This window comes from Sturnus vulgaris, chromosome 2 (genome assembly GCF_052056855.1).
Source record: "Sturnus vulgaris isolate bStuVul1 chromosome 2, bStuVul1.hap1, whole genome shotgun sequence".
Classification (NCBI taxonomy): domain Eukaryota; kingdom Metazoa; phylum Chordata; class Aves; order Passeriformes; family Sturnidae; genus Sturnus; species Sturnus vulgaris.
The window spans coordinates 44,532,968-44,557,124 of NC_142244.1; the positions used below are offsets into that span (position 1 = coordinate 44,532,968).

The following is a 24,157-nucleotide window of genomic DNA, read 5'->3' on the forward strand; positions in this document are numbered from 1 at the left end:
AGGCAAATAACTCAAACTAATCAGAAATCATCAAAAAGTTGGATAAATATGTGACAGTCAGAAAACTACAAAACAATCAAGAAAGGTCTAGGACCAGCCAGCTTTGTTCTGAGAGCTATAATCTCACCTGAAAGACAATATTCCAAAAGAAAGGTGGATATAACAGAGCTGGAAGAGATTTTTCCATTTAAAAGGCTATGTTCTTATGCATTTCTCCACAATGGAAATGATGTGCAAGGCACAGACACCATGGAAGAACATCAGCAGTAGGAACAACAGAAGAAAACCATTTAACCCAGAACAGTTAGAAACCTCCAGAAAGAATAAAAAAAACCAAAACCCAACAAACCCCCAAAAACACTAGTGAGTCAAGCTGTTCATACATCTTTTTAATTTTCATTGTTTTAGCTCAGACCATGGACTGATTAAGACTTGCAGCTATGAGACCAATGAAAAAGCCATACTAGAAACATGAAGGAAATACAGAAGTAGAAAACAGCAACAGTACAAGGAGGCTAATAGGAAAGAAATAAAACAGCGCAGAATTATTTCCTGTTAAATTCTACAGAAAATTTCAAGTTACAAGGCTTGAATCTGTTTCTCCAACCTTGGCAACGTCAGGCACTACTCATTTCCTTTTCTCAAGCTGCTGTGATTAAAATGAATCATTTTGACTTTAGCTCTGCTTGGACAGCAAAGCCTTGTTTGCCACCTCTACAGCAGGTGTGGCAGCAGTTTTTATCCTGACAATGCCATTATACATCTTTTACCCTGGTAGAATTCAGATAAAGATTCCTCAATGACAGTAGTGGCCCATTTGAGTAGCTCTGCTACCAGGGGTTCTAAAAATGCATCAGAAAAAAGGTTACTTGAAGTGTGTTGAAATATCTCACTGCAATTTTGCAGTACAATTTTATGCATAAATAGAGTACAATCACCTTGTCCCAACAGGATTGGAAACAAAGGACACAAACTGAAACACGAGAGGTTCCCTCTCAACATCAGGAAACACTTTTTTTACTTTGAGAGTGACAGAACGTTGTTACAGGTTGCCCAGGGACGTGGTGGAGTCTCTCCTTTGTGCAGAAGCAGTATCCCCAAAAGCCACCTAGAGACTCAGTAGCCCACTTTAGGTGGGCTTGAGCAGAGGGGGTTAAACATGGTAACTTCCAGAGGCCCAACCAACCTCAGCCATTTGGTGATTCTGTGATTCGTGGAGAAGCAGAATCAAATAGAACAACTATTTTTTCTCAGCATTTTCCTTTGTTGGGGGATGTTGTTTAATGAGGGGGAGACATTGGGTGCTGGGAGATATTTTTTTACATGCATGAAAGAAAGGATACCTTTTCTAAGACCTTAGATCTTGCTAGCTGTCCATATGAATAATTGGGGGTCCTATTGCTCACTTCCCTCTGAAGAGGACTGTCCCATGGTGAAGCACCGACGTGGAAATACCAACAGTGTGGAAGCTCTCAGGAGCTGCTCTTAGACACACAGCCCTCCCAGCAGAGCAGCTGGCCTTGCATCTCCTGTATCCCCAGTAACATTCATGTCCCTGTAGCTTGCTGCCATACTCCAGCTGCTCTCTTAAGCTCCTCAGCAGCCAGTCCAGCTTAAAGTTCATCCAAACTTGCAAAGAAAGAGCTCGTCCACACAAAAGGCATGATTTACTGAGAAGACAGGACCAAATGTGCAGGGCATGGCCAAAGAAGCAGCTGACTGCAGTCTGTTTGCACAAAACCAATCCCTCTTATGCACTTATCCCTCTATTTTCCCTTTCCTCCCCAATCTACCTTGATCCTTTCATTTCTTTGCCTTTGTTCTTTCCATTAATCCACTTACAACAAATTTTGGACATTCCCATAGTCCCTTTTGAATATGACAAAATAAATTGTAGAAAAGTGTAAATGCTCTTACCTGGGATATTGACCCCCATCCCCTCCAACCCCTGAGGTGAGGTGAATGGGGACCTTGTCACTGTGACATGACAGGTGTCCCCCAGCCAATACCCAGGGAAAACTGGGGAGGAGCAGAGGCAAGTCACTGATGTCTATATATTTATACAAGAAAAAGCTTTTCTAGCACAGTAACAGTACATTCTTTCCAACACCATTACAGATTTCATTTTCTTAGCATGGAAACCAAAAGTTTGTCTTTAGGAAGCGTGTAACTCTCTTCTTATCAAGGTCAAACTCGAATTGCTTTCTTCCACTGAAGAAATAAAGGAAGTCTGAAAAAACAAACAAACAAACAAACAAACAAACAAAAAACCCCAAACCCAGGTGAATTACGATATTGCAGATATAAAGATTAGTACATTAGATTAGATTATAAAGATTAGTACATGTTAACAACATCCTCAAAGAGCTCAAAGCAACCTTGGGATATAATTATGCTGCCAACAGCATCTGCTCCCAGGTGTAACCTCTGCAAAGCGTGGCCCAGCTGCATGAAGACACACTCCACAGCAAACCAGCCATGCACGTACTGCATCATGGACTTGATGAAGCCCACAGGGTCACTCTATAAAAGAGGTATCCTGTGCATTTCTCCAGTTTAAAATATCTGCTTACACACCAGCTGTGTTGAACCCCCCCAGCAGGGTGCATTTCTAGCCACCTGTGGGCAGGTATTGCACAGACCAGAGTGTGGCACAGAGCACAGAGTGGAGTGAGCAGGCGCTTGCTTGGTGGGTGCTGCCAGATACCATGCAGGGAAGGAGAGGTCCAACCTGGGCTAGTCACATCCACACTGCCCTCTTGAGAGTGAGGTCCCTTAGCACCACATGTGAGACTCATTTAGGAGGAAGAAGTAAGATTTGCTATGAAACAATTAGCATGCATGGGTTTGGGTGAGCAGCAGATGAGGAGCAAGGAGGCAACTGGGAAGCTGTGACATGTGGCAGTGTGAATGTATGCTTGAGTCTAGTCCAGCATTTCCATGTCTAAGTAATATTCACCCTCTTGCAGGAGAAGCTGGTGCTGACTGTTTTATGTCAGGCTGTGACCTTATGTTGTTGAGATGTCACTGTGCTGAATGTTGATCTTCATGGTGTGATGTGCACATCGGCGTGAATACTGAGATATCGCTCCCTTAGAGCTGGCCTTTCCAGATGTGCAGCTGTCCCTGAAGGTGTACCATCACCATTTTTCAAGAGGGTAAAGTGAAGCATGGGAGTGTTATATGACTGCTTCAGGCTCTTGTTGGTCATCCTGTGGGTTCTGAGCAGCATGCAGAAGTAGCTGTCTCTGACTAAGCACTCTCAGCCTGATCACATTGAGAATTTCACACAGATTTTAGCAAGAACAGTTACTCACTTTCATGTTGAAAAACAGCATCAATCTTTCCATTAATTCCTGGGAATGCATCTCTTACGACTAATGACTTCCTATCCATAGACTGATGTCTTTTATCATAACTGAGAAAAATTATAAACAAACAAGAGTCAATGAAACCTGCAAACACCTCATGATTAATTCCTCTCAGCTCATTTTCTTCTACTTATCAACAGATAATCAAGTTCATTGAAGATTTTCAGTGCCATTTGGTAGTGCAGAAAGAGACACAATTTGCCATAAATTCTTAGCTGACTTTATTAACTGCACTGGATGAATTGCTTCTATTTACTCCACCTAAGAATACCTAATAAAGGAGCCATCACCATAAATCTGTTTTTTATTTTTTCTAAGAGATCACACCTAAAGGAGCGATAGATAATAGATTATGAAAAGATTTCTTTCATGTTATATCTCGGTAAGAAAGGTTCATCAGGAAAAATCTGTGCTTTTTCTGATATTATAAGGTATTTTACATCAGTTTACTTAAGTTATGTACAGCAAGCTATTACATTTTTGGTGAAGTGCAGTTTATCTATCAGTGCTGGAATAAGAAGGCTTGTGAAAGCTTTTCCCTTCTATAATTTGCTTAGCAGAAGATTTAATGGTCAAACTCTTCATCATTTAAGTTGCAAGAATTTGACCTAAAATGCAGAAGTCTCATCTTCTACTTAAACTACAGATATGTGACTGAATAATTACTCTAGGGTGATCTCTATATATACAATCATTTGGACATTGTGGTAGAAGGAAAGAGAAGTTTTATTGTTCATCTAAAATAATTCAGGTTATTTACTGCTTCCATTACAGGACACCTACTTTGGCTGTTAGTAATCTATGACAAACTGGAGTAGTAGGGATGGGATTGAAAAGAAAAGAATAATAACCATGCACAGTAGATTATTCTTTGCAGTACATGGTATTTATCAGCAATTTCATGCAACTATCTGTTAGTAACTGGAAAGTGGGTGACATTCTCCTTCTTACTCCACAGAAGCATATTTGATATGTGAATAGTGAACTTCTGCCTGATTTCTGGAGATGACTTTTTAATGACTTTTAAACCAAGACAGCTAAATGAAAACAAACAAATAAACTAATAAACTGTTAAATGAACTAAGAGGAAAACTAAAAGCACTATTCCACCTCCCTTCAAATATTTTTCCACAGCCAGTTGGGACACTGAAAGAGATCACCAAAAGTGTCTGACTAACGCATGCTAAACCATGACAGGATATTGATTATGTTTGCTTCTATTTAGAAAAGTAGCACAGGAAATATTACCTCCAAAATTTGTCTGCTATGAAGTAATATGTTTTCCCCTCAATTCCATTATGAAAAGCAGCATCAATTTTGGTAACATCCTTTGAAAAGCCCAGGGTGTAGAGTTTTTGAGGGTATCCAGGAAGTATGGTATCTCCTCTCACAACCCAGAATTCATTCCCTATTAAGAAAAGTTCATAACAACATGTTGTGAGAATCTTCTTCTGGGAATGAAACAATCATTTTCATGAAATCATTTTTCATGATGATTACTTGAAAATAATAATTGAACTTGAAAATAACTGAAAATAGTTCTAGAGTAAAAAAAAAGTAATAGTTTTCCACATTACTTTCTTTGAAAACTGAAATTTCAGTCTTCATACTATTGCTAGTATCATTCTTAAGTTCAATAGAAAATTTCCCATAAGAAAAGTAGTGACATTTATTTTGGCAGGGAAAATTTTCAATGTGGATAATAAGATAGGTGTTCTTTAACTTGGATAATAATTTTATTATTTCTGTGACTGAAACACACAAATTTATTGGACTAAATTCAAGATTGCGGAATCCTACAGGAAGAATTTAGAAGCCAGATGCAAACTCTCTAGGCTACTTGGGAAGACAACTGGGAAAATAAAAAGACAGCATTTTACCTTTAAAAATGACCATTTCGTCTTTTTCAGGAATTTCATATGCAGCATCAACACCAGGTGGCAGCTGTGGCCAGAATGAAGATACCAACTCAAATTCAGCTGTTCTGACTGCTGGGTGTTTGCGCCAGATATGCCTTGTGTAAATATAGAACAGGTTTTAAATGAAATTGGTTCCTCACACACACACACTAATGCATGAAGTCACATCATGGCAACCAGGGCAGTATGTATCTGATTAAACCCAGCCATGTACCCAAGTTAGTCATACTACATACCCTGCAAACTTAATGTAAAGAGTTTTATTTCCATGGTGGGATTGCTCTCGTCTTGATGCAGACATCTAAAACAGGTCAGATTAACTGTTTTGTCAAAACATTTATTTACCCTTATGCAGAAGTGGAGCTTAGAGAGACTTGTTTCGCAAGGCTGACATGTGGTGAGACTTTGGTAACAAAAGCCCAATACTCCTTTCCTTTGATGAGTATACTAAATTCTCACTGCAGGGGCTCTTCAAGCACGTATATTGTCAGGACTGGTAAGCACTCAGCTCTCTCAAAGCAAGGGAAGCAAAGAGAGTGTGAAGTGTTCCAGAGCTGGTGATGTGTTTTGCCAAAGCTGAACTCTCCCAGATGCTGAACACTTGGGACTTGCTTAGAGCCTAAAGTAAAACCAGCACGTTTGCAGAGGAGTCATTTTCCCCCACCCTATTCACAGCATCCCGTATTTCAAAGGTCATCCTCCTCCTTATACTTATCTCTTCATTTCTCCACTACTCTCCTTGTTTTTGTTTTCCATCTCTTCTCCTGAATCCCTGTCTTGTCTTCCTGTCTAAAATGGCTCATATTATAATTAAACTTATTTTACTGTGCTGTGTGGCATTGTTTAAAAAGTGACACTCGGGCATTTTACTTTCAGAGGCTGACTTACTTGTCTTTAAAGAACATTATTTCTCCACGGAAAGTGGTGACAGCATCAAATGTTAAATTGGAGCTGCAGCTGTTTGGCTGTTCAGGATCTTTTGACTCAGTTGGGTCTTTTATCTCAGTAGATTCTCTTTGATCGTTGTTTGTGTTAGGAGATGATCCTAAAAGAAGCAGTTTATGGAAGAAATTATAGTGTGAACTCATTGAGGTATATCCAGTGCACAAAAATGTCACTGAAAGGTATCCGAAGACTGAAATTACAAGCAGTAGTTGACGAAAAATTCTGAATTACCATAGAGGTACTGTATGCCACTAATATCATCCTGATGAAGAAGGAGTACTGAAGGGTCAAATTTCCTGTAAATTGGATACATCAGAGCATTGGGATCTTTGGAATGGAAAAGTCCCAGTGAATGGCCAAATTCATGGGCAGCAACATAAAACAGGTTCGTGCCTGAAAACATCAAACAAAACACATTATAGGAGAGCTGTGTCTTTTTATTTTTCCTAAATAACATGAAGAGCATAAGGTAGATCAGAAGCTTTCATAATTGCTTGGTCAAGCAAATGAACTTCTTGTGGGAAATTCGGTTGGAGATGAAATTGTAGTCAGAAATAAAAATAATGGAATCATTATAGCAGAGTACAAGGAAAGAGTCTGTCGATCCTGCAGAATACAGTGTGGAAGAAGAACCCTGGACCAGTGTAAGTGAGGTAACTGTGCAGGAAGAGGTTTGAGGAATGGGAAGAAGTGAGACTCCCTTACAAATAAAGCTCCTTTCAGTGCATGGCAGAAGCTGAGCTGGGGCTTTAACTTCTTAAACCAGAGGCTCAGAGGCTTTTTATAGCTATGCAAACCACATGTTCCTTCAAATCAGAGGCAATTTAAACATTTCTTAAGGAAGAGAGGATACAGACACTGCACCCTTGATTCCATGTCTAACTTGCTTCAGGAAGGGCTTGGAGAACTTAATTACCTACCCTCTGTGCTTTTGGTCCACGTTTCATCCTCATCGAAGTGAGCATCTCCACCAAAATCTTTGCCAGGTGCATAGGCATGGGCGAGGGAGCCTCCTGGGCCATCAAAGGGGATGAAGTCATTGTGACCTGAGCAGCAAACCCCAAACACAGCTGACTGGGCATTCATGCACACACTGAGCAGCACATAGCAGGTATGTATCCAGTGAACTACTGGTAGCTCCCTAAATTTTCTTCCTCTTTCTCTCTAATTCCTCTATGCCCTCCCCCAAACTCTGTCAAGAGTTGCAACCATAGCACCTAGAGCAAGAACCTCTATCTTTCTGTCTGCTTGTTCAATTGGACATTGATCTCCACATGTGCTATGTATGGGAGAAATCATTCCAGGTCAGCTGCTCCATATAGGCAGTACTTGGCAATAAATCATAATGGTTACATGAGATTTACCTCTGGCTGCAAAGGAGATCATTATGTCTGCATCACCTCTGTCCTTCTTTATGAATCTCAGTGGGGTCACATTGCTCCATACACTTAATGCTTTCTTGATTGCTGCATTGACATCTGATGGATGCAGGTCGGGTGTGTAGTTTACTATCCTTTAAGATACAAGAGAGAACAACTTGTGTTCTTACCACTCATCCTGTACTTCCCACTGCCTTGACATGAAGAATTCCATTGTGATTACCTGTATGTCAGGACTTGTTTTGTCCATTTTGGCTCTCCTGCAAAAGTGGAGAACCCAGCTACGTCAGGGAATCCACAGCGGTGTTTCTGTGCCAAGTCCAAAGTGCCAGAATCCAGTTTTCCTGTCACCTCCAGCCCAAAGAATTCCTGCATTTCTTTTAGTTTTTGGGTCATTGCATTATTACTTTTCCAAACAAAAGGTTCCTCATCTTTCTTAAATCCATAGTATTTTTCCAGGTACTTCTAATGAAAAAGAAACAAACTCAGAACTTAGAACAATCAATGTTGTTTGCTCTTGAAGCTTATAAGATATTAAACTAACATGGGTCAGTCATGTGTGTTTGCTATTTTTCTTTCTGTTCTATGACAGCATGGATAATAGCTTGTTAAAGCCTGTATGAATATTTTTCTCTTAATGGTAGTTGTTTACATTGTATTATCATCATAAATATTTTGTAGTTATCAAAATACATTTAAAATTAGCATTTGTTTAATAGATTATTTTCTTATAATGTGCCCTCCACTTACCCTGCCCCTCAAGGTTACCTAGAGTCCTTTAGAGGAAGTAATTTGAAATATATGACTGAATATAAAATTTCAGTAGTTGTATCTTGTTTCCCCACATTTTAGACAGTAATATTTCAGGAAAATATACTATACTTACTTCATGTAGAGTTATGTTTCATAGTATCACAAGTCACATAAATAACCACATTTCCACCTGAACTACAAACCAACCCTAGACTGACTAAAGAGTTTAATTATTTATAAAATTAACCCAGAGTGAATTCATCATCGGATTTAATTGGTCTCTAAAAAACCCGTAAAATAAAATGGTGCTAAAGTAGCCTTTGTCATCACACACCCATTTCGAGAAACATTCAATCAGTTATTTATTCTATTTGCTCTTTGGCTGATCTATACCAGTTACACAGACTGCTGTGGGTGCTCACCCCAGAGCTCTACCATCCTCACCTGGATAAGCTGCATTCCTTCTTCCTTTGTCTGCCTTGTATTTGCAGGAAAAGCACAAGAAAGCGCTGCACATAATAATAGGAGAAATGCGAGATTTCCCATTCTCATTTCCACTAGCCTATATAGAAGTCCTTTTTGTAGTCTGCCACACACCTGCTTCACCTTTATACAGTATTTTTTTGCTTTATAAAGCTTTCTAATCCCTGACTCATTGGTTCTCACATTGTCTAGTTAGCAACAGAACATACAAAACAAGAGTTTTACCATAAAACAGATCAGTGCTGTCTTTCATCCGGTTCCACCCTTGTGCAGGTTTTGCAATATGGAAATATGATTAATGAGAAGATAATAGACCTGTAGTTCTTTTTAATGAGCTTATTAACCTTTTAATTGTTAAAATGTAGTCTTACTCTCCAAAACTTAAAGCACATCTCTTTAATGCTTTCCATTCAAAGATAATATTGATTTCAGACGAGTTGTTGAAGTGCCTAAAGGGATAAATATTCATAGAATACAGGACTGTCGACTACAAACAGAAAATTAGTTTTCTAGATTTTTTTTTTCAGGGAGATTTATAATTTTTTTTTTTGGAAGTTATTATAGTGCCACCATTCTTCCTTTTAGTAGAGTCCTGTCAGTGCTATAACTCCTTGCTTGACAAAGTAATGCTTTGTTTATGCAGCTTTTCAAAAACAGTTTGCACTTGGATGAGACAATCTTTTTTTTCTGCAGGAAAATGTGAAATTAACAAAACTAAATAAAAGCACTTTCCCCAGCATATATAAAAATTATAAAACTCGAACAAAGATATTTTCATGCTACTTTTATTCAGCAGTTTGTCCACTGCTCTCAGAGAATTGCCCAAAGACTTTATTTCACATTCTCCTTCTTTGATACTTACTATAAGGTTTTAAAAAGCACTGAGGTTTTCTGGATCAAACTCTTTGATGGCTATCCTTGTCAGAGAGAGGTTCCTCTGTTCTCCATTTCTGCCATTGATGGTAAGAACTGCTGAAAAACAGCAGGCACACTCTAGATTGTGTCCACTTTCCCTCCATGCCAAATCACACCCTCCAAGCACTACCACAAATGAGGACAAAGCAGTGGGAATGGCAGTCCTGAAGAGAGATGTCTACTGCCATTGAAAACAGCCAACATACCCGAGACTTCTGTGTGGGGCTGACACAGGATTTTGGGTAAGCCTGCAGCACTGAGGAGCAGGTGAGACTTTGAATGTGCAGAGAGATAAACCCCCTTCCACAGAGCTGCTGGGACAATAGGGATGTGAAAGAAGAGCTTATAAATCCATTGCACACTTGAGGTATTTGCTGACATAATTTCCTGCTGAAGAGCACTGTGCTGGTACCAGAGGGATCCCCAGAGCACAGCAAGGCTGTGGCCATCCACAGACACGACAAGAGGGACTGCTAGGTCTGGGCACCTGAAACAGCAAGGCAAGGCTGGTGGGACTCCACAAGGGTTATCTGGTCACTGCCGACTGAATTCCTACCCTGAGAGCAGGCATCTACCTGAGACATTTCCATTAGGGAGAGAACCCCTCCCTAGTCCTGGAAGGAGATGGACAGGCTCAGGGAATAACCCAGAAATGGGTCAGCTGAGCAAGAAGAAGCAATCCCCTGAGTGAACTTTTGGCAATGACTCCACTCACAGAGTTACGTGAGGTGTACCAGAGTGGGTGAGATGAATCAAAAAATTGGTGCAGAGTTATCCTGTGCAGCTTGCACATTGACATTACCTCTCTGCAGAAATAGATTCTGGTACTTACAGCCCCCTACAGACTTCCAAATCTTTTTTCTCTTCTCTTCTCTCAGGGTCTCCATGTGTACTAGAAGGAAGAAGTAACTTTCCAGCCTGTAGGGCTTAAATTTTCATCACTCATCTTTCTCTCTAATGAGAGGGCTACTAAAAGACATTAAAACCATCTAGGAAGGTGTTAATGAAATTTATATAGTTTTCTGATCATCAGCTTTCTCAAATACATTTGCTACTCTGTCAACATTTTTCTTGATATTATTCCCCATTTCTCTCAATAAATCAATCGCCTAGAATATGCTTTATAAAGAATATTCCATAATCACAGAAACCTTCTTTGATATGACTTTATCCAGAAGTAGCACAATATATAATGTCAATCTCTGGTTTTAGCTCAAAGAAGTCAGTGTGAAAATTACTATGCTCTCTTTTTTACAACCTGTAAAATTGTCTGGGTAAGCTCCTAGGATTGCCCTTATCTCTTTGTCTTCTGGAATTTATCTGCCTTGGATGCATTCCCATAGCTCCACCCTAAGACATATAACACAAGATAAAATAACATATAACATAATATGTTTATTGCTATTATTATTAACCTTACCACAAAGGTCATTGCTAATTCACAGTTCATATATTTTAAAACTAATGAATAATGTAGTATAGAGAAAAGAAAAAGAACATCTCATAGAGCCTCAATAGGATGAAACTAAGTTGGCTTGTTGTGCGAAGCCAAGGGCTTAATTGCACAGAAATTACTCTTAATTGCTCTTGAAACTGTTCCTCTCTGCTGTCCTATGTACCCTCAGTGTCCTGGCTAGTGTGGGACCCCTGGCCAAAACCTGGGAGAGCAGGTCTGTGCAGGGGGAACTTCTGAGCTGTAAAACTGCAACTTCAGCCTGTGCTGCCATGAGCATTGCTTAACTCAGTGCCTTTGGCACCTCCTTCCTGGCTGTGCTGCAAACCCTCAGTCCTGGCAGCACAAACCTAGCCTCAAAAATATCTTACTGCTGACAAAGACGGGTGTGTGACCTACTTCTGGCTTTTATATAGCAGTTGTGGGTCTCCAGCATGGTAACGCTGATTCCCTGGCAGCATTGAGTGTTCCAGTTCCAGTCAACTTGCACACAGGTCACCCTTGCCCTCTGTCAGTGGAGTCATTAGGGGATTTTGGCCTGGGATTTCATGTAAAAGGGATTGGGTCTAGGTCAACTGTTATGCAGTCAAGTACTTTAGACGTTACTGGTTATATTTTGTGGCTCTAATTTGCATGCCTGCTCTTGGATTCCAAGGAAAGTTTCTATTCATACAGGACAAGTACTTGAAATTACGTTTATGGATAAATTTCCCCTGCTGGCATCCAAGAGGCCTTTAATTCCAGCAATAATTTATGAGTTATAACAAAATCATGGTTACAAGAAATCTTCTCTTGTTCACTGAGTATAGGCAGGCAGCTCCAGCATTTCTGCTTCTAATATTTCCAATGTCATCTGAACTACATCTTTCATTTGCCAGGGATTTCATTGCTTTTCCCAAACTGAAAGTAATGTTTCATTTCAAAGTTTAAGACATTAACAAATCAGAAATACAGATAGAAATTCCATGATTAACACATCTCACTAGTCCCCTTGTCTATGTGATATCCACGGCATGTTGTCATCCGTTTCTGCTCCAGGCTACACTTGATACATTTTTCTTCACAAATAAGTAAATAGCACTCGCTTTTCAGATATTGTGAATTTAAGCTAATTAATACCCAAAGGTGGAGGAAGTATTTTAATTTTGCTGGATGTCATAACTAAAAAAGCAGTACTAACCTTACGCAGGAGAAATACTTTAATGTGAGTCATTGTAAACATCAACAGTGTTCTGCTACACTGTTGCTGAAATGTTCCTTTTGGTTCCTCCTTAACCCCTTTCGAGTCTCAGACAGCAACCAGAGCCTAAAGGCCTGATTTCTGAAGGTAGCCTTCATATACAAGAAGGCATCTATTTAGGATATCAAAGTATGTAGGCATTTTTAAAAACAAAGAGAATTAACTCCATTAATTATGCACAAACTGTACTCACAAGCACCCTGCCTAAGCCTGGAGGCATCTAAAGTCCTTGGACTGAAGTTTGTTCAGGATAGGCTATGTACAGAGCAAGAGCTATTGAGAAAGACACTGGGAGATGTTGGGGCAACACCAGTTTTCCTGTCTTTGCCCTGCCTGGACTGCTGCCAGGTGAGCTCAGCCACTTTTCAGTGCATGATTTCACCATGGTGAACCACTGCCCTTGTGGCAATGCTGAGCTGTTGTGTCCCTACTTGACACAACAGTAGGGACTGCTCTCAAAGTTGAAAGTGACTTTTAAGCCATGGCCTGATTTGTAATGTAGGTTGGTTTTAAATCTGGCTTTAGAGGCACTTAGAGCATATCTAGCATGGCACAAAACATACTTGAGGAGAACATGGCAGAGATGAGATATTCCAAGATCATAAGATTATAGAATTGTTGGCATAGAAAGGATAATAAGGATAATCTTATTCCAGCCCACCTGTGACAGGCTGGGACACCTTCCACTAGACCAGGTTGCTCAAAGCCCCATCCAACCTAGCATCATCCAACCTGCTGCCTCTCTTTGCTCTTGTCTGTGAGCACAGTGGGACAGTGGCCTGTGGGTGCACTGGGACACACGTGGCTTCCTCTGGCCCTGATGGATGTGGGACAGATGGTAGTATGTCTTTCATCAGATGTCTGAATCAACTGCCCTGCGCAGAAAACCAGGAACAAATTGTACCTCTGTCAAATGGGTTTGAGCTGTGGTAGCTGGAATATTCTCCTTGTGAGCCATTCCCATCTTTTTCTGCCTTTGCCAGTTCTGCTAGAGAAAGAGTAATAGCGAGTCATCTTCCTTGTGCAATCACACCATCAGAACAGTGTTGTAAGAGATGGGATCAAATCCCTTCGAAGAGAGGATGGACTACAGCCAAGCTGTCTTTAAGCCCTAGGAGTGTTTAAATTCACTGGGCTATTGCTCTGTGAGATGGACCCAGAAAAGGAGCATGGAGGAAGTAGATGTGCTTCTCTGTATCTCACAACTCATCCTCTGGAGGATTCATCTGTGGCAGTTACATAAAAATCCTCGGATTTTTTCTTATCATTTTGGCTTATTTGGTCTGGGAAGTGGTTATTGTTTCTGCTTTGTTGTTGAGCAGTGTGAGGTGGACTGCCAGCCCTGACTCCTTTTCCACTGCACATGGTCACAGCTCAGGAGAGCTGATCCACCGACTCCCTGTGACCCTGTGATCATATCTCCATCACTTCCAACGCAGCATGCATGTTACCTTCATCCCCAAACTAGGAACTTACCCTTCTCTCTGGTCACCCATGTCCAGCTGTGCCAATGTCTCTATCCATTAAAGCCACCCTCAGTGGCACTGGGTCCTCTCAGGCCACTGCCATGTTCCCATCTGCCTGTCCCCACCCCTGCCTTGACCCCTCTGTTCCTGTGCCAGGGGTCATGGCAGGTGAGGCCATAGACTCCAGTCTCTCCCTTCACACACTCCTGTGTGGCATCTCCTCTTACCTTTTATGCCTGCCCCACATTGTTCCTGAGTGTCTTGTTTCCCTCCTTTCTCACCTGGATAATTTCTAATTGCCTGCAAGAACTGCCCCTCTACTTCTCTTTAACTTCCCCCCACAGGCACTGAGCCCGGCTGAAATGCTGATGGCTCCTGGTGCCATTCAGGCTTGTGTGTGGTTGTAGCAGGTGCCTTGTCTCCAGTGGACTGAATCAGAACACAAGAACTGCTGAACTCAAGCAAAATACTTTATTGCTCGAAAACAACTTGATTAATAAATAGTTGGAGAACAAAATAAGTTAAAACTGTACATAAGGTTTTACATTGTAAGGTTTTAAATTAGAATTGCCAAAGGCCATCATTTCAGACTCAGATGCACAGGAACAGCTGAATAACACTATTTGAAATCAAGAAATATGAAAAACTCTTTCCTGGTACAAATATACTCCTGCACCATCACTTCATATTTCTAGCAATTAAACCAACTGTTGCTTTTCATTATACGGATGAGTTTCTTCCTCTTGATGTCAACCTCATACTGGTTCGATCCATGGAAAAAGTAGAAATATCCTAGAATTGGAAGGAAAAAATATGGAAAAATTAATGTTTCATTTTTGTATATTTATCACTATTTCATTGAGTGATTTAAAAAATCAAACAAAAATTTTAATATATTCATTGAAATGTAATTTTTCTTTTTGGCTTTGGTAGGTGGTCTTTGGGGTCTTTTAAAATTACATTTTAATTTATTTACCATTTTTCTGAAGTGCAGCGTCAATTGGATAGCTGATCCCTTGGAAGTCTGCAACTATTTTTCTTGGATAGCCTCTTTCCATTGATTGGGTATTTTCATTGAAACTAAATAAAGAAATTGCATGGAAACAGAAAATAAGCATGTGACATTCAGCGGTGAAACCAGACGGGTTTTTTACAAAAGATGCCTACTCTCAGCTGAAAATCCAGCACCTGTGATCTATGACCTCATAGAGCTGTATAAATCCTGGCTGTGTGAATATTTACATCTTTAGAAGCTTGGGCAAGTCTGTTTTCAGAATATCAGATTAGAATATTTGCTTTCATTCTCTGAGACTGACAATAAGGCTGAATGGGGCTTATATTGAGTAATAATCTTAAATAGTTATTCAGACATAATTATTTTAGTTTTACAGCACAAAATTGATAACGTGACCCCATAAGGGAAATGCAAACTTCAGGTGTAATAATACTCTTTCAAAATAGTATTAGACTAATTATTAGGCTAAGATTACTGCTTAGCTGAACTGTTTCTTACAAAGTATCTATTTTATTCTCCTTCTATATCTTTTTAATTCTCCTTCTATAACTTTCTTGACTTGTCATTTATAAATTTCACAGAGCTTCTCAGTAACTACTGAATGAAAATCTGACATGATGACAAAGTCCACTTGATATATATTTTTATACTAATTATAACACATTATATTTTTATACAAGCTCACACTGCTTCTTAACGAATGAACAAAACTCATTTGCCCCTTAATCAGAGCCTGGTAAGAGTAAATGAACCCTCAGGTGTAACAGACTTTGTTTTATGAAAAGACCTGAGTAATTGAGTTTCAGCTTTTAGCGGCTGAGAAGACTGACAAAAGTAGGAAATTAATTTCCTGTACAAATACACACATTACTTCATTAAAAAAAGCTGTTTTGATTATCTCATGTACAGGAAGGAGAAGAACCTTACCTCCAGTACTTGTTGCCAACAAAGAAATAGGTTCTCTTGGTACTTTGGTCATGAACAGCTGCATCGATTTTCCTGACACTGGTGGGGAAGCCCAGGTTCTGAATGGGCTTAGGGAACCCTGCCTCTATTCTGTAGCCACTGACAGCCCAGTACTGGTCATCTACAGGAAAATAGAAAAAGTTGTAAGATTCTTGAGGAGTCTGATCTCCTTTTTGTCAAAGCTCCAGAGTTTTCTGTGTAGTAAATGCCACCAAACAGCACAGATATCCAGCTGAAAACAGTGCCCACGTAGGGCACACAGAAGTTTGAACATCTCATAGCTGTTGGATTTTCTATTTTTTTTAGTCAATACAATAGTATGTACTCAATAATTAAAAGTCAATATATTTTTTAGGTGTTTGTCATCTTTAAAAATGTATTTAGATAATGTAATGTAGCAATCAAGTTTGTCTCAGCTATGGTCTTCTCTCACTGACCAAAGGAAGTCTGTGTAGGACTGTGGTGAAGCAGCATTAGTTAATGGCAGTAACATAATCTGCAAAATTTAAATGGATTTGAATATTAAGAATATCCTCTATTAGTGGTAGTACTAGTATTAGAGTTCATATGAATATTAGTATAATATTCCTTCCATTATGATTAAATATCATCAGCAGTATTGCTATAACTTCATGTATGCATTAAAAAATGATGAAAATATAAGAGAAGTACCTTTGAAAAATAGCACTCGATCCCTCTTGTCAACCTCATAGGCAGCATCAAAGCCAGCTATCAGTGATGGCCAGAAGGAGAAGATGGTGTCGTGCTCAATTTCTGAGAAGTACGGACTTCTGCGCCAGACATAGCTGATAGAAACAAAACCAGCAGTGCTTCATACTCTGTGCTTCATTAGGAGATCAAGGGCCTGTACATGTGCTTTAAATCCTACTGTCTGGGTGCTGGAACCAGGGCTCCCTATGAGGCAGAGGTATCACTCCTTTTGGGATGCAATCCTTCACCCTGCCCTGCTCCCTCACAGATCTGTGCCCTTTGCCACAGGTTGCTCTGAGGTCCCAGAATAATTGAGGTTGGACAGGACCTCTGAAGACCATCCTGTCCAACCCTTGGCTCAGCCAGGGTCACCTACAGCTAGTGGCCCTGAGGGCTTCTGCATTTGCACCCTAATGGTTTGTCCAGGACAACGTGGGATATCTGTGTCAGGGCTGACAACTGCAGCCTTCTCTTCACCATGACCCATGTAGGTAGGCACAGCTCATTTCAGTTTGGTCGCAAATTTAAATAAAAATTCTTGAGAAACATGTTAAAACCCAGTAAAAGGAAGAATTGCTCTTTCCCTCTCCTCCTTGAAAATTAATAAGTTTTAAAGCTACAATTCTTCATGTGTTTTAGAAGGAAAATCAGACCCACATCATCAAAGGAAACTTGTTCAATCAAAACACACCTACCAAACCAAGAAGGGGGTGAAGTCCTGAACCTGACCTGCTGTTTGCTCTCACCAGGCTGGATGTGCCCAGCCAACAACTCACTGCAGCCAGAGCGTGCCTGAAACAAGGCCACCCTGTAACAGCAGGGGCTCCCTGTAGACATTGCTGAGCACTTGATATGGTGCAGAATCCTAGGTCAGAGTGACACCAAAAGTCACCAGTGACATTTTCCACTGCTCCCTGGCCCACACATGGGATGGTGTGATGAGGACAGTGCTGTATGTGAAGCAGCTGCATGCTGAGAAGCGACACTGGAATTATTCAGCCTTGCACAATTTTAATAGACATGGATGATGATGTATGATGGATTAAAACATTATACTCACTTGTATAAACACAAATGAGTAAACCATGTTACTCATTCAGCCCAGGTGGGCTACTAAAAGTTTTCAAAGTTGCCTTAACACTTACAGAAAGAAATATTTTCCTTTGCAACCGAGGGGGATGAATTCCTTGAACTGAACTTTATGCTTTGCCTTTGTGAGTCTCACAAAAAAATGGAAATAAAAGCATTTACCTGCCTTTGAAGAACAGTGTTTCCCCACGGAGAGTAGTGATAGCATCAAAAGTCAGATGAGGGTCACAGTCGTCTGGTCTTTGGGGTGGCTTGGAGGGTGTCATTTCTGTTGGTTCTTCCCTGGGAGACATTTGAGTTGGTGCTTCTGCAGGTACCATTTCAGTTGTTTCTTGTGGGGGAAAAGCTCTTGTTGGAAGTGCAGGAGATTCCTTGGGAGGTCCTTTGGAAAATAAATAAGTGTGGGATTGGAAGGTGGATCAGAGCAGTTCACATCATAGCATTTCAGGCTGTACTATGTGAAGCCAAATGCATAGACAGCTGTGCACATTACCACCCTTCTGTGGAAGATAAGAGGGCTTAATCCTACAGACATGGGCTGTTCCTCTGGTATCATTGGGAAAAGCTCTTGGATCTTTTGACTAACTGGAGTGAATACAGTCTACAAATTCCATTTTGCAGTGTAGACTGTTAGCCACAAAAACCCCAAAAGATTTGCCCAAAATAATAACAGGAAATTAAACCTCAGTATCTTTCTTGTAGTGGGAAGTTCAGTACATTTTATCTGTTGGGTAAAATGAATTATAAATTGTTGTCAATCGTTCAGCAGAAAATGATGCTTCTTGCTTACCATAGAGGGCTTGAATGCCATCAATGTCATCCTGATGAAGTTGGTAGTTCCTTGTGTCCGTGGCCATATATATAGGATACATCAAAGCACCAAAAACGTTGGAATGACTGAGACCTAGTGAGTGGCCCAACTCATGAGCAGCAACAAGAAATAAGTTGTATCCTGAAATAGATCCAGCACAAAGAGCAAGAACTCAATAAATTTTTTGCATGACAGCGGGATACAGGTGCCATTCTCTCATGTGAGATGTATCATTCACGGTCTTAAAAGAAAGGCAGAATTTAACTATGCCCAAGTAAGAGCTCTCTGGCCTCCTGGAGTGAGTTTTGAATTATAGGCATTGATTTCTCTCTGGAAAACCACTCTTGGAGCAGTTTTGCCCATGTTGCAGAAATTTTCCAACAAAGAATCAAGGTTTCTTTAACATTAATAACAATTGAAAAGCAGGTGAGAAAGTTTTAGTTTATTTTGGGAATAGTAAATTACATGGAATTTGCCTGGCAACTACTTCACAAAACCAATAATGTGCAACGTAATCCCTGGACACTGCTGGAAACCAGAACACTTCACTATTATATTTAATTTTATTTGCCAATAAATTCAAGATTTTTTTCCTTTCCAGAAATTAAAGATGAGCATCACTTTATATCAGAAAAAAACCTCAAATCCATGTAAAAACAAACAAACAAACAAACAAGAGAGATTATATTATAACTTTTAAGGTCATTATCGGAGAGTGACAATTCCCTGTCTTTTGATGCCGTGATTACAAAACACTGCTATTCCACACTAACTTAATTTCCTTCACTGGAGCTGTAACTGCAGTCTGCATTAAATTCAAGGGACTATTGTGACTGCATCCCAGACCAAAATATGCAGAACTCTTTTACTAAATTACACTGACATTTTACATCTCAGTAAATACTGGAACTACTGCCATGGGATATGCGACTTTACAGCATTTTCAAGACAACAATTTCTAATAAAATAACAATCTATATAATATTAAAGTTTGCCTACCACTATAGGTAGTAAATTTGGTCCAGTTTTCATCCTCATCAAAATGGGCATCTCCTCCTATCCCACTGCCAGGGGGGTAGGCATGAGCCAGAGTTCCTCCTGGACCATCAAAGGAATAGAAGTCGCCGTGAACTAAAAATAAGGGGGGAAAAAGGGATGTTTTTCATTATCTTGGTAAGAAAAAGTGGCAAGTCCTATGATTCTCTAGCAAGAGAGTCTCCTTACATCCAGCTGCAAAGGAAATCATTATATCTGCTTGGCCACCATAGACCCTGGTGAACCTCAGAGGGGTGACACTGCTCCAGAGCTGGAAGGCTCTTGCAATTGCTTCCTCTACATCAGCTTGCAGCATGTCTGGAGTGTAGTTCAAAATCCTGTAAATTAAAGACAAAAAGAATTAAAAGCAACCAGATCACATGTGACTGGGACATGTGGTATCAAGGTCAAATATTTTAATCAGTTGTTACAATTATTTATGTGTCTCAAGTGGTTTATATTCAAAATATTTGCTTACATACCAGATGAAGATTTCAGAGTTTTCTTTCATGTCTTTCAGAAACCCTAGCATATATATTCAGTTGTATTCCTTCTACCCACTGAGTATAATATTTAGTAGGCTATTAGCTAATCAATGTAAACTCCTGTTTCGGTATGCTCATCACTATTTGGAAGCCTGAATAGTTCCCACATTCCTGTCCCTTTCATCCTGAATGGAGCTTTTATACAGAGAAGCACAGAAATGAATAGTAAAGAACATGTTGACATTACTTCTGCCTAGAATAGCTCCCCAGTGGTGTGCAGAAAAACATGCTTTAATGTATGTTACCGATAGGTCACATCTTCTTTCTTCCACGTGGGGCTGTGTGGGAAGGTGCTGTATGAACGGATGTCTGGTATTCCACATCTGGGCTGCTTCATCATGTCCAGTGTCTTCTGATTCAGCTCCCCAGTCACCTCTAGCCCAAAGAATGACTGCATCTCTCGTATTTTGTCAGCCATGTGGTTGAGGTCCTTTGCTCTAAACAGAGGATGTTTCTCTTCTTTAAAATCGTAAAAGTTTTCAAGATATTTCTGATAGGGAAGAAAAAGCAACAGTTTAGAATGTAAACTTGCTTCTCTAATGCAGAGATCTGGTAATAAAATATTCTACATTGCTAATACATCACTATGTTCATTTTCACAATAAATTATTTCATCAGTTCTGTCCATAGTCCTTACCTTAGCAAATTGCATATCTTCTTTTTCCTTTTCTGGAGCCACTGGAAAAGCAGAGGAGCATATAACATATAATAACTCAAGGAAAAGAAGGAACTTTGTCTTCATCTTTGTCTCCCTGTCCTACCAGCCCTTGCTAGAAGACCTCTCAATCTCCTTTTCCTCTCTCTAAGACTCACCAGTGTTTCACTATTTATATCAGTGCTGTGCTTGCTAAAGTCAATAATGGCATGACTCAGCTTATAACATCCTCTGATTTTCCACAGGAACACAGAAAACAAATTTGGGTTTAGAAGCAAGCAAACACATGACAGTTTACCTTGCCCAAAACCCCCTGATTTCGCAATCACATTATCGGACAGTATGTTGTTTTCTTCTTCATTCTTAAAGTGGACTAGACAAAAGCTTGCCCATTTTTCAGAGGTGCTGAAGTGACCTGGCTCTTTGTGAGGGTCAACAATATGCAATTCCTTATAGTACTTGAAGAGGGACCTCCAGAAACTGCCTTCAGTTTTCTCAATGTGGCTTGCATACAGAGAAAAACCCTTCCTTGTACTTGATAATTTTAGTGACATAGCCACTTGTACAAAAACTCATTTCTCTTTTCTTGAAACTGACATCCCAGCATGGTTACAGAACCATTATTTGTGCTGCTACCTCGACCATGGATCTATGGCCTTATCCCTTTTCTCCCTTACCCCACAAAGTAAAAATCTCAGTAGAGCACCCCAGATCATATATCCTGGTCTGCATGGCCAATTAGGTGAGGGTGGTTTCACAACTAAAGAAGAAATGGCAGAAACTGCCCTACAGAACTATGGACACCTTTGGGATGAAAGATTCAACAGACTCTTTTAATAAACTTCTCCAACATCAGATGGAAGATGATGAGGATTTGTGCCATAGATTCCAAGTTTCCCCATTTGCCAGAAGTCCTACTTTCAGTTCCTATGTCCTTTTCTGAACATGGTGCACTGCACTTAATGCAGAGGTTGCAGAACCATTGCCACTGAGATGTCTACTGACACTCATTTCCGAGACATCCATCTTTGGAAGCAGACTTCTGTGTTGACGCAGTACCCACATGAAAGTTCAAAAGGAGAAACATGAGCTAAAAATAAACCACTTCTTTTTGAACATTAAAAAAAATAAGAAAAAAGGAACTACTTCTCCAGTGAGAAAAAAATATATTGGAGACTTCATAAAAACAATCCCAACACCACAGCAGCTGAGCTCTGCAGTCTGCAAGGTGGCCTGTGGAAAGGCATGGCCTCCTTCCAAAGGAAACTGGAATTGAACAGCCTGGCTGGAGTCAGGTCACACTGTGTGTGTGACCCAGGTCAGAGCCCAGGTCCCTGAACCATTGAGTGAAGTGGTACAAATGTTTATGTCTAAGGCTGCAGCAGGGTGAGGATGGCTTTGCCAGTAGCCCACTGCTGCTGTAATGGGGTCCTCCTGCTCCTCCCAGCCTGGCCAGTACTCTTGCTGTTTTCTTGTGCCCTTCTGATAACAAGTGCATCCTCAATAAACAAATTCAGAGGGCTGAAGCTACGGGAAACAGCCCAGAAAAATAACCCTAACCCCACAAAAATGGTTTGCTGCTGAAGTTAGCAAATATGATGGCACCGTAAGGGGAGAGAAGAGCCTCCATGACGGAGGGGTGGGATATCACAGAAGGGAATAGAGATGCAGAAAGGCAGCAAGGAAACTGGGACGCTAGGACCTCTCCTTTTGCAGCAGCAGGGTTTCTCTCTGCTGGTCATAGAAGAGCATCCCAAACTGCATTTGTAAGTATGATGTTTGTATTTCCACATAGAAATCCATACACAAAGCAGGGACATTTCAAATGCTGTGTTTGTGTCTCTGCACCTGGCAGCAGCAGCTTGCACATGGCACATATACTCTGCTTTCAGCTGAATGTTTTGGAAACACTCTGTTTGCTGTCCAGGGGCAAAGCAGTCAGAGCATGAGATGCAGCACACTCAACTGGCAAACATTTTAGTGAGCCTTTTAGAAACAAACATTTTAGTGGGCCTTTTTTCTCAGTGACTTTTGCATGGCTGCCAATAGGCATGTTATAGCTCCAGCTGTTGGTTTCCCCTTCCAGATCCTGTTGCCTGCATGCTCGAGTTGACATTTATGGAGTGGCTGGTAAGTACTGGGAGGAAGAGCTGTGTCTTGCTTTGTGTTTGGCAGCATGAGTGATGCAAATTCACTGCTGAGCAGTCTGCACGGCTCTGAGATGTGTGAGCAAGTGTGATACTTACACATGGATCCAAGAGATGACTTGCCTTCTTATGATGAACCCTAAGACTACAGTCTTAGTGTTCAAAGTAATGTGGGCATTCAGTCCGGGGTTTAAGTATTGCAGCATAAAAAAATGGGAGCTGTGTTGTGGCTTTAATCAGAAGTTTAAAGTGTTTCAAAATTACATTGCCAGGGAACACAGTGAAGATTTACTGGCAAAGACACAGCTTGAATTTGAATGGAGTGAGCTGAGCTGATACCTCATACGGCACTCTTGCCTTACCTATAGGTCAACTAATTGATGAGGTCTGTTTCAGGGTGCCCAGAATCACTTAATCCTTGACAGGGCATGAAGCAGGTCTGACTCCTGTTCCATGCCTTTGTCCCATAGGCAAAGAGATGCTGCTATTCCCGTCCCAGTCCTGGGAAGCTGATACCCCTGTGCCCTGAAGTCACTGTTGTCCTTCAGCTGGGTTGGAGACCATGTAGACGTCAGGGGTGACTTGCCAGCTTATGCAGCAGCGAAGCAGCCAGAATGGGTCCAGGAATTCTGCTCATTTCTTCCCTCAGCTCATCAGCACTCAGACTCATTTGTCCCATATAGCCAGCTGTTAACCACGCACTCAGGGACAAGAGTGGGTGCTTTCCCAGGAAGACCCCTGCAGTAGAACAGAGCATTTCACCAAAAGCCTGCCAACATCAAGGCTAATATTTTTCCACCAAAGAACTGTTTGTCCTCTGACAGTGTAATTTTTATTATCCTGTGGGGCCTAGTCCAAGTGCCAGGGTTTTTAGTGGATTTGTCAAAATTCTACCTGGGAATTTTGCCATTTCTTTTTTTTTTACTACTGAGATTACATCCAGAAATGTCGTTCTAGTTTTGCTTAGCACTTCTGACTTATGGAAAGAAGTAGAAGGACACTTAACATAGCCGTGTAAACAATTGTCATTAACTCTATAAACAACAGCAAATTAAGTCAAAGGAAGCTTGAACTCGCTTCACACACACACACACAAACACACACGTACACACACACACATACACACTATGATTTCACCTCCTAAACTAATTAGAAGAATCTGCAGATGTCTTCTTTTCCACCTCCCCTTCACTCATGCTGTTTCTAAACACTCCCTCTTTAACCTACTTATGCCAAAGAAGCAGGATAGGTTGTGAAGG

The 24,157-nt window shown here is 40.6% G+C and overlaps 2 protein-coding genes across 2 annotated transcripts; both read right to left on the bottom strand.

Moving 5' to 3' along the window:
* Nucleotides 1-2,129: 2,129 nt before the first annotated feature.
* Nucleotides 2,130-8,934, bottom strand: LOC106859372 (stromelysin-1-like). Its single transcript, XM_014886582.2, has 10 exons — nucleotides 8,812-8,934; nucleotides 7,838-8,079; nucleotides 7,600-7,748; nucleotides 7,156-7,281; nucleotides 6,467-6,628; nucleotides 6,179-6,335; nucleotides 5,252-5,385; nucleotides 4,620-4,779; nucleotides 3,318-3,418; nucleotides 2,130-2,230 (listed from the first exon to the last, which is right to left on the bottom strand). The coding sequence occupies exons 1-10, from the start codon at nucleotides 8,917-8,919 to the stop codon at nucleotides 2,130-2,132; spliced, it is 1,440 nt and encodes a 479-aa protein (XP_014742068.2). The 5' UTR covers nucleotides 8,920-8,934.
* Nucleotides 8,935-14,439: 5,505 nt separating this feature from the next.
* Nucleotides 14,440-20,910, bottom strand: LOC106859369 (stromelysin-2-like). The gene is made up of 10 exons (XM_014886579.2): nucleotides 20,734-20,910; nucleotides 20,342-20,586; nucleotides 19,741-19,889; nucleotides 19,516-19,647; nucleotides 18,496-18,657; nucleotides 17,868-18,087; nucleotides 16,578-16,711; nucleotides 15,867-16,026; nucleotides 14,901-15,004; nucleotides 14,440-14,716 (listed from the first exon to the last, which is right to left on the bottom strand). The coding sequence occupies exons 1-10, from the start codon at nucleotides 20,836-20,838 to the stop codon at nucleotides 14,616-14,618; spliced, it is 1,512 nt and encodes a 503-aa protein (XP_014742065.1). The 5' UTR covers nucleotides 20,839-20,910; the 3' UTR covers nucleotides 14,440-14,615.
* Between the last annotated feature and the right edge of the window lie 3,247 nt (nucleotides 20,911-24,157).